We start from the raw sequence: 17,802 nt of genomic DNA, 5'->3' as shown, positions 1-17,802 counted from the left end.
CGGCGGGGCCGCCCCTCCGCCCGGTCACGTGGGGAGGCGGCGGCGGCCCAGGCCCGGCACCGGGAGCGGCGGCGGCGGCGGCCGGGGTAGGTGCGGCTCGCGCTGCCGCGGGGGTGCGTCCGCCCCGTCCCCGCTGCGCTCCCGCGGCGCTGCCCCGCCGCCGCTCCCTCCCGGTGTGCGGGAGCTGGGGGCCGTCCTGCGCTCCGCTACCGCTGGGTCCCTCCCTCGCCTCCGGGGCCGTGTCTCCCACCCGGCGCGGTGCCTCCCCCTCCCCCCTGCCCGGCACGGCCGCGGCCTCGGCGGGAGCGGGGCCGTGAGACCGCCCCGGGTCCCGCAGGGCCGGGCCGGGTCCTGGGGCGGGCGGGGGACGCCGGGCCCGGTCCGTCCTCTCCAGCTCGCCAGCTGCGGGTGTGGGGGATAGTGGGGACCCTCCTCGGACCGCGTCAGTGTCCCCGGGACCCCGTCGAGCGTGTCCCGGAGCCGCCGGCTTTTCCCCCGCGTCCCATCCCGGGCGGCGCGGGGCTCCGCGGGGCTGACGCGGAGGGACCGGCCGGGTACCCGCTTTCCCTCTCCGTGTCGCGGGGTGTCGGTTGTTGCCTGTCGATTCCAGGTGGATCCTAAAATGTGGCACTTCGTTGCGTGTAGGCATCTTTGTTTGATTTATGTACCGTAACCTCCGTGGGTTTTGTGCTTTTTTTCCTTCTTGTTGTCAAGGAAGTGTTTCTTTCAGTTGAAACGTCCCCAGTAGATAATTTTTAAGTACTGGTTGTGTCAGAGGTGAAAATTAAGTATAAACAGATTGTGTTAAGTTGGTTTAAAAACACTTATCAGCAAAAATTAAGTCGATATCGAACTGCTGGAAGTAAACTTGGTGGTTTATCTCTGTGTAGATTTGCCTGATTAAGATATTTTGGGGGGGAGGAGGAGAAGTAGAAAAAGTATTCAGGAGAGGTTTGGAGAGAGGGAAAAGATCACGTGAGACGTTTGCAGAGGAAAAAGATTGTGTTTATTTCTTGAATAGAAGCTGGAGAACAGGTAGGGCATACAGGTATGGCTTGATCTGTATTTCAGATTTTGTTCAACTTACAGGTTTTGTTAAAGTGCAACTCAGTAGGATTTCTGAGACTTTGGGCTACTTAGAGAACATGTAATTACAGAAGCTGCCCACTGCTGATTGACTTGCAGAAATGCTGTATTCTTTTTAAAGGCCTCTACTTAAAAGGTCAAGGACCTGAGCAAACTTATTTTTGTGTGCACAGTAAACAAATTACAAATGGAGCTTGGCATAGGGATTTCCTTCCAATTTCCAGCCCCATGTGCAGGCAGTGTTTAGTAGCACACACCGAATGTAACTCCTTTTTTCTCAGTTCTTTCACAGTGTATTTTTAAAGTGCTCTGGTTGTTTGGTGAGCGTAACTCCCTGTTTGTGTTTGAATCCTAACAAGAGAGAAACTCCAGCAGTACGTAGAGCATCATCCCCAGAATTTATTTAGCTGCTGGCTGCACTGCCTTTTTCCCAGCCTCCAGCCTGTGCTGTGTCCTGCCTGTCCCGGCTGTACAGCGCAGAGATGGGGCTGATGCTGGGGGAGCGTCAGCTGTGGCGCGTGGATGAACCAACTGTTCATAGTTAATTCATTCCAGCAACATTCCTGTGCTGGGCTGGCTAAGGCAGTGTCAGCATTTCTTTTATAAACTGCAGTTTCCCAGGACCGGCTGCTTGTTTCTGGGGTGGGGAATTTACTGATTACAAGAGCCTAAAATTAGAGTTTTGTCCTCTGAGCAGATAGTTCAAATTAAGATTGAAAGTAAAATGATGTTGGCAATAGCTGTCAACCTGTTAAGGATTGTTAACAAAGATTGCATTAGCTTAACTCTTGTGTTTGTCTGATGCCTGATTTTGCATACAGTGTCTCATGATTCCCTCATCTTCCCGGTATCTGTGAGGAGAGGGGTGGAATTGGAGACACCATTATCTCCAAACAACAATATTTCTTTTCTTTCTGGCTCTTGAAATTAGTGGGAGCATCTGTGGCTGTCACTGTGTTGTAAAATGAACAGAAAAGATAGACTTGTAGTTGTTATTTTTTATTAATTACTCTTTAGTCATCCTAAATCTGTGTTTTCACATGCAGTATTCCTCTGGCTTTCCTGCTTCATTTTGAGTACCAAGGACTTCTTGTTGCATTTGAGAGTATGTGTTGCACAGGGAAGGTGGGTAAAGATCAGACATGATTAAGCAGACTAATCATATGGTACGTGAGAAGAAAAAAGATTGCTAGTGATTTCTTGTACGCTGTTCTTTTGGTTTTTTTCCCAGAGCTCTGATAAAACACAGGCTTTGACCTGGAGCATTTTCAAGGCTTTTTTCAGGACTCGCAATGTATTTTAAATAAACGAGTGTGCACTGGGTGAATTTTACAGGTGGAAAAACCCACAGATGTCCAAGGCTGTAGGAGCTCAGAGTCTTACAGAAGGCTGGGTTCTTTGTCGTAACACAACTCTGCAAAGTGCACTGTAAAGCCTCTGAACTCTGCCACAAATTCCACTGTTCACCCACACTAAGATGCTAATGATGAACACTCAGAAAGCAGAACTTTGTATCTTTAAATTGAACCATACTGGATTTATTGTTAAGCTGTGCATAGAGCCAGAGGAATAGAAACAGAAAATACATTATATTTAGGTATTTCAGCCACCTCAGTGTCTTTTCTGCATGTCACCTTGTTTTCCATGTTTTTTAACACTATACTTAGTGGTTTCATATTTTGGAGGATAGAGGATATAAGTTTATTTTGCATGCCAAGCTTTCTGACTTTGCTTTTTAAAGCAAATGAATTGCTGTTCTTCAGGAATTTAGTTAATATTGCTGTATTGTTCTTTATCTGGTGCATTCTGCATCAGATATATTGGAACTTTGTGGAATCACTTTAGGAACTGCAGCTGAGGTACAAAAGCTGAGAAAGATATGAATGGGGAAAAAAAGTCTCTTTTCCTCTCTAGTTTGCATACCTGTTCTCATGCTTATTCTCCTTTCTGCCCTGGAAACCCAGAACTTATTTTTGTGTTGTATTTCCCTGTAAATTCTGTGCTAAGGGTGCTACATCTGCTGGTGACTCTCAGGTCCAAGAAGTTCATGCCTGAAATACTGATTTTTCCATTTATCCTCTGTCCTTTTGTGTGGCTATGAATGTTCTGAACACCAGAAAATGGGTATTCCTTGGAAATGGAGTGAGACCAGCCATAGTTATGAGTGCCTTTCTTCACTTGTTGTACGTCTCAAGGTGGCATTCAAGCCTCAACCTCTTCCAGTAACGTAAAATTGAAGGTTTTCTTTTTTCTATATATTGTTTGCTTTAAGCTCTTTTAAATTAATTCTGGCAGAACTTAGAAGGAAAACTTTGATCACAAGTTGCAGGTCAGGTGCCAAATATTTGGGAAAGGGAGGGAAAGTAAAAGATAAATATTTTATAAGTCTGTGTAACTAATCTGAACTTTGGTAGGTTTGCTTTCTAGTTGTTGAAGATTTTAGCATGGTGAATGGGGTCTCTGCTGTTCCTCTGGACATTGTCTTGAGTAGAGAATAAGGCATAACAGCAGTGAAGGGGAATTGCACGGTGAATTAGAATTTTAAGTAAAATTGAAAGCAGTGACCCAAGGGCCAGCCGTGTTGACTTTCTCATTTTGCAGCTCTTTCTAATAGTTCGTTGTGTGAGGAGAGGCCAGAACACCCATTTAATTACACAGATGAGCAAGGAAAGTCAGGTTGGTAGAAGTTTGCCTCTTCGTATGTGTTTTACCCAGACACTCTGTCTCCCGTGGAGGTGTAAAGACACCTTCAGGCAACACACTGCATTATTGTGCTGTAGTTTTGTGTCAGGAGCTAAACTGTGCTGAATTCAAAAGCTCATATTCTATTTATGATGAAACAAACCAAAGCCCCTTACCCTGTAAGGGATGAGACACTGGCTTTCTGAAGAACATCAAAACTTGAGCTCTGTGCTTGGCTGAGGTCTTTTGTCCTAAGCTGTGAGAGCAGGAACATTTGGGTCTGAGATGAGTTGCAGGTATTCCTAAAGAGCACTGTCACTGCTGCTGTTTGTTCTTGGGGTTTGATTCCGGAGCAGTCATAAGCCACAAGTAATTGCTCTGCTGGTCTTTGATGTGTGCCCTTCTAAGCTGGCCCTTATTTTAATGGGCATGGAGGCTTTCTGGTGGGGATTCTGTCATTGTGAGCTTTCTGATTCAGGTAAAATGATCCATGTGGTAATCTATACGGAACAACGTGATGGCACAGAACAGAGGAAATTAAATCCGTGCAAAGCAAAATGTGAGGATATAGAAAATTTTGTTAACTTCAGGCAATATTTTATATTCGAAGACTACTTTTGCACCTCGAGTGCTTGAACATTAATCCAGTGAACCTCTGTGGCTGATTCTAGCACAGTTGGGTATCTGAGCTTTGCTTGCTGCTACATCACTGACAAAAGCTTCTCTCAGTCACCTGCTCCACTGTCCTATGCTCTGCTCTCCTATCTTGTGCAATTTCATGAGACTTCTGCTCACTGTTAGACTGGCAAAGTTGGGCTGATTGGGACGTCCTGGTGTTGCAATTCTGTATTGTGACACTGCTGTGGGGTTAGGCTGGGCCAGCTGTGCCCCAAGATCCGCATGGGGTTTGTTTACTGTCTGCGCCAGACATGGAGTGTGGAAGAGCACGGGATGCTTGTTATTTAATTGTAGGTAATGTTGGTGAAAGGTGTTGGATTGAAAGACTTGGGAAATAGGTGAAATTAGCACTTCAAGACAGACACACTATACTAAAATAAAGTGCTGAATTGATCCTTGCCTGGATGATCTTTACAGCTGCTTGTGATCAAAGCCTGCTCCTCTACTCCTGCTGTCAGTGTGGAAGATGAGTTTGCTCTGTTTGAATGAAAACAGTAAAGCCAAAGGGATATTTAGTGTTTGATGCTTATTTTTAGTCTGTGTTTCAAGATCTTTGATTTAGGTATTTTCAGAGATCTGTGTGTTGTATAGGTGGTGCAATAGGGAACTTCTATAGAAACGTTTTAATACGAATTCTTTAAACATAAGCATCTTTAAGAACTCTGCCTTACCTTTAAGATACATGTGAGTAATACCAGATAGACACATACAGTGTGTAAAACTTCTCAAAATACCTTAATTTCCCCATGAGTAATTCTCACTGAAAGTCAGTGGATCTTAAAATGAGTTTGAAAAGGGTATGTAAGTACCACACATGATTTTGAAAATGAAACCAAATAACCAGAGGTGTGTTGTCATTCATGGACAAACCACATCTATTCTTCCTCTTACACTCTGCTTCAGTTGTCCTCTGAAACATGTTCCAGGACCATGAAGTGACTGGATTGGTAGTTGGTTAGAAGTTGTCCTCCTAGCAGACTTCATGTTGTATTGGTGGCTGTGGGGAGAAGGGCATTGATAGGAATAAAAGCAGGCTTTGCTATTTTTGGTGCATTGTTCCTGGTTCAGGCAGGAATGCGATGAGCTGTGCCTGTGGCTGTGCCAGGTCTCTCCGTTGTTTGGCTGCACTCTTGGAAGCCAGGTTGGGACGGTGCTTCCAGGTTGGAAGGCAGAACTTGAGGCTGAAAAGTTTGGTCATGCTTGGGAGTTTGTAAAGACCTGAGCCATTGAGATAAGGGTATATTTGGGTTTCTGGGAAATTTAATCACCCATTTTTATCATGGCAGTCTGTTTTGAGCCATGGATTCTGGGAATCTGTGCAGTAGAGTTCAAGGTGTGCAGCTGAACTTCACCTTTTGTTCCTTTCTTCAAATGCCTCTCAGTGCCAGTTCTAGCTTTTTAAAATCCTCTGTTGGCTCTGCTTCTCAGTACTGATCCAGCCTACGCTGTTCTTCCTGCTTCTTGGAAGTCTTTGCTTTTATTGCTCCTTATAGTACAGAAGATTCAGCATAGATTCATAAAATGCTGTATGTCCCAAGGTTTCAGAGCAACCTTATGACAAAATATCAAGAGTTAGGTCAAACTCTTGTCTGGGGGAAAAGAATGTGACTGCAGCCTACAGTGAGCTCTGACAGATAAAAGTAATTTTTGCATGAGCATAGGTGAAGGCAGGTATTAACTGAAGGAAGTATTGTGCTGGCCTCAATTGTCAGCAAGTGTAGTGTATGTTCCAGGGCCCTGTTTTGTGTGATGTGTAGAAAGTGGTGACTGACATAACCATGAGATACTGCAAAGAGATTTATTAACTTCCCTTTTGTGAGCTGTGGAAACTAGTGCTGTAATAGCATGTGCTGCTTAGCAAAATGGAGGCAGGACTGTGAGTGTGCACTGAGAGAGGAGTTGGAGCTTGGTTGTGCTGTCAGATGAGTTAGTTTTTATAATTAATCAGCAGGTTTCTGAAAAGAAACATTTGAGCATTTTAGCATGGAGTTTTATATAAGTATTTTTATGATTTTTGTTTTTCAGGCGTTTATAACATATTTAATCTCATTCATGAATCGAACTTCCTTTTTAAGTCATGGATGACAAGGCTTCTGTTGGAAAAATCAGTGTCTCTTCAGACTCGGTATCCACTCTTAACAGTGAAGATTTTGTCTTGGTTTCCAGGCAAGGGGATGAAACACCATCTACAAATAATGGTAGTGATGATGAAAAAACAGGACTGAAGGTAAGAACCAATAACCTGAGTTTGTTCCCTGTTCTTCTATATCAAACTAACCATAGAGAGCTTAAAGAGGGACTTCTTTATTGTGGAAAACTTGACAGAAGGGAGAACTTATTCAAGAACCAGTTTTGTCAGTAATTTCTTCATTGCTGATGTTAGAGGTGGTAATTAGGTTTCAAGTAAGAGCTCTCTCCATCACTAGCTGTGGGTTTTTTCCCCACTTTGGAGAATCCTTCCTGAAGTGCTTAGGATGAAACAGACTGATTGTCAAGAAAGTGGAACTGTGATTTTATCACAGCTTTCAGGTGGAAAGCAATATTAGCATACGTGGATTTGACCTGATCTGTTAATTCAAAGTTACATTGAAGTTTTCCCCAATGTGAAATGTTCTCTTTAAGAAACGTAGAAGTGTAGTTATAACTAACACCTTGGCATGAATCAGAGAACACGAGCGCTGTGTGAAAGGCTTGTGAGAATTGGAAGGGCACTGACATCTTCTCACTTGTAAAAGTGCTGTTCTGAAAAGAGACCCTTGTCACCCTCTACTTCTTTTATTTTTCTTTTGCTACTTAATGCTACTTTGCATACTTTCATCCCAATTTGTATTTCAGCAGCTTTTAAGAAAAGTGGCACAAGTAAGGTAATCACTCCAAATTCCATCACTTTAATGTGTTGAAAACTGGATCTTTCCTAGAGTGAGACAAGTTAGTGTGTTCTTTGTGAGAGGTGGAAAGAGATATTCCACCATTAGAAGGACCTGATGTCTGTCTACAGCTGCATCTATATCTTTAAAGATGATAAGAAATCTGTGTTCTGCCTGTTGAACTGGGTGCTCCTCTTTTCTTTTGCAGTAGTTGTAACAGAGACTTTATTGAACATTTCTTGATGCTTTTGCTCATCTTGCTTTTACCTCCCAACTGCTTTGTTTTTCTTGTGTTCCTTTGAGTCCTGGGCAAGACATGCCATTATAGTGGCTCTTTTCTTTTGTACAAGACTTCAAATTAATTCTGTTAGTTAAGAGTCTCAAGACTGATCTTTTGCTTAACCTGGCAAAAAAAGTTCACTTACGTTTTATGGTTGTTGCAGAAGATGTCACTTCGCAGCATAGAATAGTCTAAAAAATGTGAACATTTCTTAAGCACTGAGCCTGGTGGTCTGTGAAACCTGCTGAAAGGCTGTAGCTTGTCTTTCTCGATGCTGCAAATACCAGCAGCATCAAGATCAGTATCAGCATCAATATGTAGGAATTCAGAGTAATCTCATAGTGCTGCTTACCTTGAGAATGCTTCTGTGGCAGTGTCTGTAACCAGCTCCTGAAGCACTGTTTGAGATCCCAGGAGACAGACACTGTCAACCAGATTCTCCATTCCATCCTGTTATCCCCAACGAAAATTTGGAAGCATGAAATGCCATAGCCTGCAACACTTCTTGCCCCACATGGGAGCTGTTTGTATCACTGTGTGCTTCCAAAGTGGTTTATAAAATGCTGGCTACAGGTGTGCTGTTTCTCTTGATGAGGAAGGAAGTACACGAGCTCTGCTGCCTCCTGATCATCAGTTGTAAAATAAAGTTATGCTGTTCCCTGATTTGGCACTGAATGCCACAGAGCTTTGCAGGTCTTAAAGATAAGCTTCTTTATGAATTTGGTGCCAGGACTGAGCACAAGCCTTGAACAAAGTAATTCGCCTTGAGCCTTTCAGTATTCTAGCATGGAGAGCATGTGCTGTTGGTTATTGGCTGCAATCTGAGTGATTAATGGGAGTTTTATACCTTAAACAAGCACTCAGTGTGCAGTCTAAATTCTCCCATAGAGGGACCTTCCTGTTAAGCTCCTTCCTTCTGGTTAAGGAAGAGAAAACTTGTAGCAGAAGAAATGGGAAGACTTTTTACCTAAGCTCTTAGGGACAAAAATGTGGATATTTTGGTATTGTTCTACAAGAAAAGAGACATTCTGCCATGGCCTATGGCTTTGTTCTTGGTATTCTTTTTCCTCGGCTTGCAAATAGCCATTCAGTTGCCAGTGAAGTGGAGTAGTGGAGGTTGTCAGAGGTGTGTTAAAAGTGTTGTCGCTGTGATATCCGAAAGTGTTTCAGTAGTGCATGAAAAATTAATGTTAACAGTACAGCATGAGAACTGAGGTTATGTATTTCATAGGAACAAATGAGATTTTTTTTTCAGGCAGAAGCAATTGCTTTGGTACTTAAAACTAAGTTAATTCGTATGTGTCAAACCCTTTTTCTTTGACGTGCCGTGTAAGAAAAGCAAAATATCAGTTCAGGTTTTTGTTTGAGCAGGTGTCTCTTTCTGGTGTTCTGTTTCTTTAGAAAAGCAGTTTGAGGATGTTTCATTTGCTAATGAGCACAGTCTGAGGATGGTGCTGGAAGTTCAGGTTTGTGTTTGCTGAATGTGACAGGCTCTGAAATTTGTACATCGGGCCTAAGGCTCTTCTTTCAAGATTGCTGATAATGCTGTAGTTCTAAGTAATAGTGCTGTAGATTGAGTTAACTTAAGTTTTTGTTTGGCACTTCTTTTCTTCCTCAAGTCCAGACAGAGAAATATTTCTTTTGAATATAATTAGGAACTGTATTTTTATTCAGTGGGTCATAATTCATAATTGTGTTTTTGCTTTTTGTCAGTGCTGAAACACTTGGTTCAGTTTAAAAAGGGGCTGTCAGTGAATGTTTTCCAGAAATACAGTTTGCCAACTGTCTCTGCTTTCCCGTATTGTTCCTGTGTCTGCTTGTGCCCACTAGCAGTGGGACTGGACTGGATTTAGGAAAGCTTCTGGAGCACACTGTAGAGCAGGAGTTCTTGAACTCCCCGGCTCAGCGAGACCTCTCCCAGCAGAGGCTGGCAGCACATGCATCAGGAGAAGGGAACAGATCACAGTTCTGATAAATCCCCTGGTGTGGTAAAGGAAGTTTGCTACCTCCTAGTTAAAGGTTAAGTAAAAACAGTTTTCGGTTTTGTGAGAAATGGAGAAAGTCCTGATTAGGGTAATGGTTTCTTTGCTCAGCCTCAAGCATCTATCAGGTGCACCTGTGTATCGTTCCCTTCTGCGCTTGGTGCTGCCCCACGCTGTCAGGCTGGCTCTGGTTTTTGGGCTGCAGCAAGGCTTCAGGCACGTTTACACCTTCATGTGCCCTGTTCCCATGATGTGGGGAATCCATATGGTTGCATAAGAGGCTTTGATTAACATGAAATGAACCTTGGTTTGTGTTTTAGGCCTCGGTTTTGCAGGCAGCTGGTTTGTTGCACTTGATTTTTGGGGCTATGAGAACAGCAGGGCTCCTCTAGTCCAAAAGTGTGGTTACTGTGCCTTTTAAAATTCTTTTTGAGGGTAGTCTGGGCTGAGAAGGAAAGCTTTCTTGGAGAAATTAGTTTAAGTTGCTTTTTAAATGAGGGTTTTGATTATGGTGTTTTAGAATATCTGTGAGATTGTGGTTTTTTATTTTTGCATGCCTGTTTTCTGTAAACAACGTGAATTTGTGTTTTACCTGTCACTACTATTTTTAGGAAATTTTATTTTCAAGATCAGGTTTTATAGCTATAACATCTAGATGTGTTATTCATACTGATTATTTTACCAAATACAGTAGTTCACAGTTCAGATTTTTTGTCTCCATACAGTAAAGTAACATCTTCCATCATCATCATCTTTCTGATGAATGCCTGCAAAGACCTGAATAATAAACTTGATGCTTAAAAGCCTTCTGCCTTTGATGACCCCATGCTTGTGCAAGATTTTTTGTTGTTCTCACAATGAATCACACAAATTAATACTAAAATTGTTGGGAGGAAAATGGAAATCTTTGGATTTCTGTAACTAGTTACAGGTTACAGATGCCTATGTGGGTGTACAGCTGAGTTACCCTGTCCTGCTTCTGGCAGGTGATCGCAGCACAGGAGTGTATTTTAATCTGTACAAAAAGTGACATTCTATTTGCATTAATTTCAAGAGTATAAATGTCTCCTGTTGTTGTTGTTGTTTAGATTCTGTAGCAAAACAGTCACTAGGTTATTACTTTTTGGGGGAGTTGCATAATTTGGATTTTATTAGCTGGCATGTAGCATCTTAAAGCAGTCAGTTTACAGAGAGGTAAGGATATGGAAGTGCTCCTAGGGTTGAGTTTTGGTGTCAGCAGTAATAACCAGCAGCAGCCAAAGTGTTGGCATCTTTTGCTGATGGCATCTGGTAAATACTCTGTAAACTTGGTCACTTCCCTATTAATTGCAGAGGAATGGACAAAGAGCTTCCTTAGAAGCAGTATCTGAGGGTTTCCTGAAATGAATGCCTTGGTTCCCTTTCCACTTTAGGACCTCATTTCACACTGTTGAGGTGGCTTCATGCTTTCATGTTGATTTCAATGAGCTCAAAGTCAGGCTGCAGCTGAGCACTAGGAAACAAAGCAATGCTGTTACTGCTCCTCAGTGTGACGGCATAAGCTTGTTCCAGATGCTTCTCGTCTGTGAAACCTTGCTGTCTTGCCCATGAACCACATAACATATTTAATTATATTTGTCCCTTTCTGGTACTAATCTGAGGATTGTTATAGTCCATACTGTGGGCATCTGTAAGTTTCTCTGTCATAAGCTGGTCTTTGTAGTTGGTGATTAAAGACTAGTTTGAAAGTAATCTCCTTGCTTTTTCCAGTGCTAGAAAATTCCTGCTTTGAGCTTGTAGATTTGTTAAAGCAGGGAGGATATAATCCATGCTGGTGAGCATGGATTTGCACACTGCAGTTTGTGTTTATGGTTGTAACTGGGTTAAAGTGGTTAACTGGTGCTTTGGCTGGTAAATAAAAAGCCATATGAATGACCCTGAGGGGTGATTTTTGTTGTTTGAACAGTCTATTTCTTTTTTTTTGTGTTCCAACTCTGTGGCTCTTAGATTGTGGGGAATGGAAGCGAACAGCAGCTGCAGCGGGAGCTCGAAGACGTGCTGATGGATCCACCCATGGAAGATCAGTCCAGTGACCGGGACCATGGAGAAGAAGTTAGAACTGATGGAGATGGGGAAGAACCTGTTGTCCTTGAAGCTTCAGCATCCTCTACCATTAACCCAGTGTCGGTGGCAGGACTCCAGAAACCAGATATGAGCTTGCCAGTGAAACCATCCCAGGGAGGTTAGGAAAAAAAAGGGGGGGGATGCCTGGTAGTATCTTATGAGCTTGTTTTTTTGTGGGGAAAGTGAAGAGAATTTAGGTACAGGTGTGGCCACCAGCCTTTCCCCATGTCTCACATTATAGTCACTTAGTGCAGTAAGTTCCAGGTTATGTATGTGATGCGAGAGTTAATATCTGCTGAACTGGCCTCTCTTCTGAAAACACTGCTATACCAGCCTTGAGATGTGTGCACAAATATTCAGCTTACTTGCCTGGCTGTATAAAATATTAGTACAGGGCTTGCAGTATTTTGAGCTGGCCTGACTTTTCTGTTCCTAGCCTGTTTTGTCTTTTATTCAGTGGCAGGTCAGTCTCTGACACTTCACTTGCGGGTGCCTTACCTTGTTTCTCACGTTCCCCCTCGTGTCCCGCCCTAGACTGTGAGGATTTGAGCCCGTTCACGCCCGTGACAGATGAGGACAGCGTGGTGTTCAGCAAGCTCACGTACCTGGGCTGTGCCTCGGTGAACGCCCCGCGCAGCGAGGTGGAGGCCCTGCGGATGATGTCCATCCTGCGCGGCCAGGGCCAGATCTCCCTGGACGTCACCCTGTCGGTGCCGAACGTCTCTGAAGGGACTGTGAGGTACGGAGCTCGCTCGGGTGCTCTGTGCCTCTGCATTTCATCTTCGCTCCTTTGGAAAGCAAACAAGCTGATGGTTTGCCTGGCAGGAGACTTGAGCAACTTGATTTTTGTTTAGTGAGAGAAGTGGATTTTATAGACATCTGTGAAAAGTGATCCTTTGAATCTATTTACCAAACACTCTACCAAGAAGCCCTATGATGATCCAAGCTGTCCCCAAAGCCATAGTGGGATTGATTATTGATGAGGACTTTGGAAATAGCCTGGAAAGTAGTTTGTAGAGCTGGAAATTGTCTGATACATGACGCTTAACAGGGATGAGTCTGTCCACTGCCAAATATTCGTGTAACTTTCTGAAGAGTAATCCCTGAAAACCATGGGGAAATTACTGGTGACAATGTCTGTGGCATTGTACTTTTTTGTGCTGTTCAATTTAAACAATCGTTATTGTGGTCAAGCTTTGCAGTAAATGACAGTCAGGAGCTAGATTTTGTGGTGTACTTTCTCTAGCAGGAATGAAATTGTTAAAGCTTGCAAGTTAATGTCTGGCTGAAATAATTCTTCTAAAGGTGCAAGCTTGCTTTTCTTTCCTCCCTCTCTCTATTTTAACAGACTTTTAGATCCTCAGACAAACACAGAAATAGCAAATTATCCAATCTATAAAATCCTTTTCTGTGTACGAGGGCACGATGGGACCCCCGAAAGTGATTGTTTTGCTTTCACTGAAAGCCACTACAATGCAGAACTCTTCAGGATTCATGTCTTCCGATGTGAAATCCAAGAGGCTGTAAGTGCAAATTTTTTATCAAATCATAATTGTGTACATGTAAATGTTATTACTGAATTTAAAGTGAAGTATTTCAGGCACTTTGGAAGTAATGTAATCCATCCATTTTGGCTTTTTTCTACTCCAAGTTAAGATAATTATAGAAACCTCAGTTATGGGATAAGAATGCATGGTTAACAGTTTATCCTAAGAAGTGCAGAAAAACAGTTCATTAGATGCTAAAACGGAATTGTTTTCTACAATTCGTTGTGAATTAGTGAAAATCCAGGTAGGTTTCAGCTGATGTTGTGCACTCTGGCTGCAGGTGAGCCGGATCCTGTACAGCTTTGCCACTGCCTTCCGGCGCTCTGCCAAACAGACCCCGCTCTCAGCCACTGCCACCCCCCAGACTCCAGACAGTGACATCTTCACCTTCTCCGTGTCCCTGGAAATCAAAGAAGATGATGGGAAAGGTTATTTCAGGTAGAGAGTCACCTTGCATGCAGCATATGGTTCTGCTGGAAAGTGAGTGAATAGGGACTGTGAGGCTGAGGTGGTCCCTAAATTGCCTCCTTGAAAGTTTCCTGTTACAGTTTAAATGAATCCCAGACATAAATAATTTTGGGAAGTAATACAGTGACAACCCTCTGGACTATGTAATCTTGGTTGTTGAACTGAACATGGTGCTACCTGCGATGTGCTTTTTCTATTTTGTTTTTTTCTATTGTCTTTAAGTCCTTTTCATTGCCTTTTAAGTTGTGCTCAGCAAAATTGCTGCTAAAGCTGAAAGTGCATCATTGTGACTGTGCTGCTGGGAATATTGGTGCTGGGACTTCAGTGTGTGCATTGGCACTGAAGTGTAGTTTTAGGTTTTTCCACTCTTTTTGCAGCATTTAGAAGGGCCTCTCCTAAGAAAAAAAAGGAGGGAAATAGTCTAAGGGTTGGTGCCCTCCTTGGCTCGTTGGTGTCATGTACCTCAGCAGCCACGTCCCTTGTGAGATGCAAGCAATATGCAGTTGCTTATAGGAAATACTGTATGTTACATGGAGAAACAGTATTTAGAAACTGGTGAAATGCTGCTGGAAGTCTCACAATACTGACCCCTACAATATAAGCCCACAGTTTTTGTTTTGTAAACTGTGTCGTTGGTTTTCACCTACATCTGTTGCCATTTCTTTCATGTTACTGATTGCAGCATGCAAGGAAGAAAGGTTTTGAGTGCTTTGGTGTAAGGAACTGCACCAGTGTCTGATGCTGGGTTTGGTATATGCAAGGAATGCAGATAAATGATCCCCTGAGATATTTTTTCCTTTCCTGGTGAATAACAGTGCAGTTCCCAAAGACAAGGATAGGCAATGCTTCAAACTCCGCCAAGGGATTGATAAGAAGATAGTGATTTATGTGCAACAGACAACGAATAAAGAACTTGCTATTGAAAGGTAATTTCATCAATTTTTAAAAGATTCTTTATCTGTTTATTGTTTGTATTTTGCCTCTGAGGCAGCAGGTTAGTAATTGTTCTGTGGATGCTCCATTTGTGTGATTTAGTGCCACACTTCTCTTGAGTGTGGTAAACCAGAGGATGAAGTGGGACATACCTGTGTGGGCCAAAAGTCCTTGTGAAAAGGCCAAAATGAAATCATAAAAGAGGTCCTTGTGCTTCATTTGATCCTTGTCCCTACTGAAGGGTAAATTCTATACAAATATGTCTAAAAAGAAAAAAAAAACCCACCAAAGGAAGGGCAGAAGACTGCGGGCCAAGTGTTGCTGTGGTATAAGGAACCCTTGTTAGCAGTGACTTTATTACATTGTTCTTTAAAACAAAGGTAGTGGAACAATTTCCAGGCTGCTGTAGGCCGGGTTAAAGCATATTGTAAATATGCTTCTGAAATCTTGCTCAACATTTTTGATGTTGGCTTGACATTGTTTTGCTGGACATGCTTGATGCTGCTTTCAAATGTCAAGGTTTGTTGATGTTTGTCAGAGGATTCATGGGCTGTTTGTGGTGTATGACAGCAAATACTTAGATAAGAAATGTTAATGGTTTGTTTATGAGCATGTCTAATTTTTGCAGTTAAATTTTTTTGCCTGGCTTTGCAGATGTTTTGGCCTTCTCCTTAGCCGTGGGAAAGACGTTCGGAGTGGTGACATGCACCTTTTGGATTTGGTAAGGATCTTTCTTCCCAAAATTCAGTAAGAATTTTGATTATGATTGTGCATGATCTCAGGATAGACAGAAAAGACGCTTCTGCAGTTGTTGCTGGGAATTGATGCTGTAGGTTCCACTGCTCAGGGTGGGGCTCTATGCAGTTGAGTTGAGTTCCCGCCTCTGCTGCTCAGTTAGAAGGTGACCTGGTGCTTGGTCAAGGGGCTTGCCCAATTTTACAGTCAGTCATGACTGTTCTCCTTCAGAGGCCTGAAATAAGAGACATGGAACCGTATTTTTAGACATGCTGAATATTAAAGCACTGTGCTTTGAACATGGAAAGTTATACAGCATAGTTATCACTGTGAGAATCGAGGCCTGAGAGGCTTCAAATATAACTCTGAGAGCTTGTGGGTGCTTTGTTCTCATGACTCGCTTTTCTCTCTATAAAGTAATGATAGAGATCATTTGACTTCACAAGTGTGAAGTGACAACAAATTTGCTAGTATTTATGCAGTACATAGTGAGTACTCAAAAAGGTTTAATACTACATGAATAATTTTGCTTTTTACCAGGCTTTGGATTGCCCAGAAAATAAGGTTGTTGGGAAGACAGACAAGCTGAACGTTAGATAAAGACTTGGTTCTTAATGGCTGAATAACATGTTACTGGCTGTGATCTCACCTACATCTCTGTGAGCTGAAAGTTGCTGTCAAATGGCCATCTCCAAAACTATTGGTCATGCCATGTACTAATAGAAGAATTGGTATTACAATACCAATTGTAATAATTGGTATGACAATAGTATTAATTGGCCTTTCTCTGTTACCAGCATGGAGACCAAGGATTGCAGGGGAACTCTGTTATTTCCTTCAGAGATGATCTCTCCTACAGACTCTGTCACATGGACTTGCCCTTCCCTTGCCAGTGCAGTAGCTCTTCTATGGGGCTGGCACCACATAATGTAGAGGTTTCTTTAATTGAAATAAAGATATATAAACTTACCTTGTTTCCAGGAGTCCATGGGTAAAAGTTCTGATGGGAAATCATACGTGATCACTGGGAGCTGGAATCAAAAGTCTCCACACTTCCAGTTTGTAAATGAAGAAACACCAAAAGGTATGAATGTTGCCAGGTGTTTTCCCTAGGCAGCGAAATTACTTCCAGAGTGGACATTGGATCAATTATCTTTTCTTTTCCGATGAATCCCACAAAAAGACTTTCACGGGATGGGGTATATTCTCAGAAAGTAGGGTGCTAAATGCCACATAAAATCTGAAAAAGAAAAAGACAGCTAAAACCAAACTGTGTTCAGTAATACCTTGTAGGAACTGTGTCCTAGTAGGAGGCTCTGCAGCTGTGGGACAGGATGCAGGTACTGGAGCTTTTTAAGAATCCCACTGAGAATTGCACTAAATGACTTTTGCAGGTACTTGCTTTGCTCAGTGTCTTGTGGTCAGTTCAGATTTTTCCAAACCCAAGTTTTTATTTAAAACAGAAGGATTCCTATACCTGTGGAAATGAAAGTAAACCACTCCCAATTGTCATCCAAAAATAGCTGATATTGCATTGCTCTCTCAAGTCCTGAAAGAGATCTGTCATTACTACTTTTAAGATGTCAGCTGAATTATCATCTTTTCAATCTCTTGTCACTGTTGTGTGCCAAAGGTTGGGAAGTTAATGGGAATTGACTGGGCAAAGTCATAAAAGTCAGCTGCTGGGCACAATCTGGTGCTGGAGTGAATGCCATCCTGCCTGAAGGACACAATTTATCATTCCCTGCCAGAGAGCTCTCATAGGTTGCTGAGCCCTGTTGCCTTCTTTTGGAACATCAGAGTGTGTAGTCAAATCTTCAGAATGTCATAGCTGAGATGGTCTTAAATGCCTTTAATATCATGGTATTAAACAGTTAAGTTACTTCTAAAACCAAGGAAGAATTGAAGTGTAATTAGGCTGGGTGGCCAGAGATCTGCACTGTGCAGTTAAGTGCAGAGATCCTCTATAACGTTTAGTGAAGGTATTGGATACATTTCAGTGGGATTTGAAAAAGCAGACATTTTATTCTCTTTAACAAGATCTTTTTCTTGGCTTGAAGGCTGCAGTTTCCTTTCTCTCTAGTGGATAGTGCATAGTGATCTGATTTTCCTATTTTGAGACTTCTTGAGATGTTAAATTAGGGGGAAAATGGATTCTGAAAAGGAAAGTTTCCTTTTTTCTTCCATGTTACTAGGAAAGGGGTTAGGGAATATTTTATTTGAAATATTTCTTTTCATACTATGGCTTCATTTTTTCTCTCTAGATAAAGTGTTGTTCATGACCACTGCTGTGGATTTGGTGATAACTGAGGTGCAGGAACCCGTTCGATTCATTCTGGAGACTAAAGTCAGAGTTTGCTCGCCTAATGAGAGGTTGTTCTGGCCCTTCAGCAAAAGGAGCTCAACTGAAAATTTTTTCTTAAAATTGAAACAGGTAATGT

The 17,802-nt window shown here is 42.4% G+C and overlaps 1 protein-coding gene across 1 annotated transcript in view; it reads left to right on the top strand.

The window, feature by feature from the left end:
• Nucleotides 1-3: 3 nt before the first annotated feature.
• RABGAP1 (RAB GTPase activating protein 1) overlaps nt 4-17,802 on the top strand; it is a 62,909-nt gene continuing 45,110 nt past the window's right edge. The window contains exons 1-10 of the mRNA XM_032131052.1: nt 4-86; nt 6,472-6,673; nt 11,562-11,796; nt 12,213-12,417; nt 13,027-13,201; nt 13,506-13,663; nt 14,509-14,619; nt 15,281-15,347; nt 16,343-16,445; nt 17,626-17,795. Of these exons, the coding sequence (XP_031986943.1) occupies nt 6,524-6,673; nt 11,562-11,796; nt 12,213-12,417; nt 13,027-13,201; nt 13,506-13,663; nt 14,509-14,619; nt 15,281-15,347; nt 16,343-16,445; nt 17,626-17,795 (1,374 nt within the window). The 5' untranslated portion in view covers nt 4-86; nt 6,472-6,523. The remainder of the gene's footprint in view (nt 87-6,471; nt 6,674-11,561; nt 11,797-12,212; nt 12,418-13,026; nt 13,202-13,505; nt 13,664-14,508; nt 14,620-15,280; nt 15,348-16,342; nt 16,446-17,625; nt 17,796-17,802) is intronic.

The sequence above is a fragment of the Corvus moneduloides genome, chromosome 21, assembly GCF_009650955.1.
Source record: "Corvus moneduloides isolate bCorMon1 chromosome 21, bCorMon1.pri, whole genome shotgun sequence".
In the NCBI taxonomy this organism is placed as follows: Eukaryota; Metazoa; Chordata; class Aves; order Passeriformes; family Corvidae; genus Corvus; species Corvus moneduloides.
The sequence above is the reverse complement of the archived record's forward strand: the minus strand, read 5'-3'. Positions and strand labels throughout refer to the sequence as shown.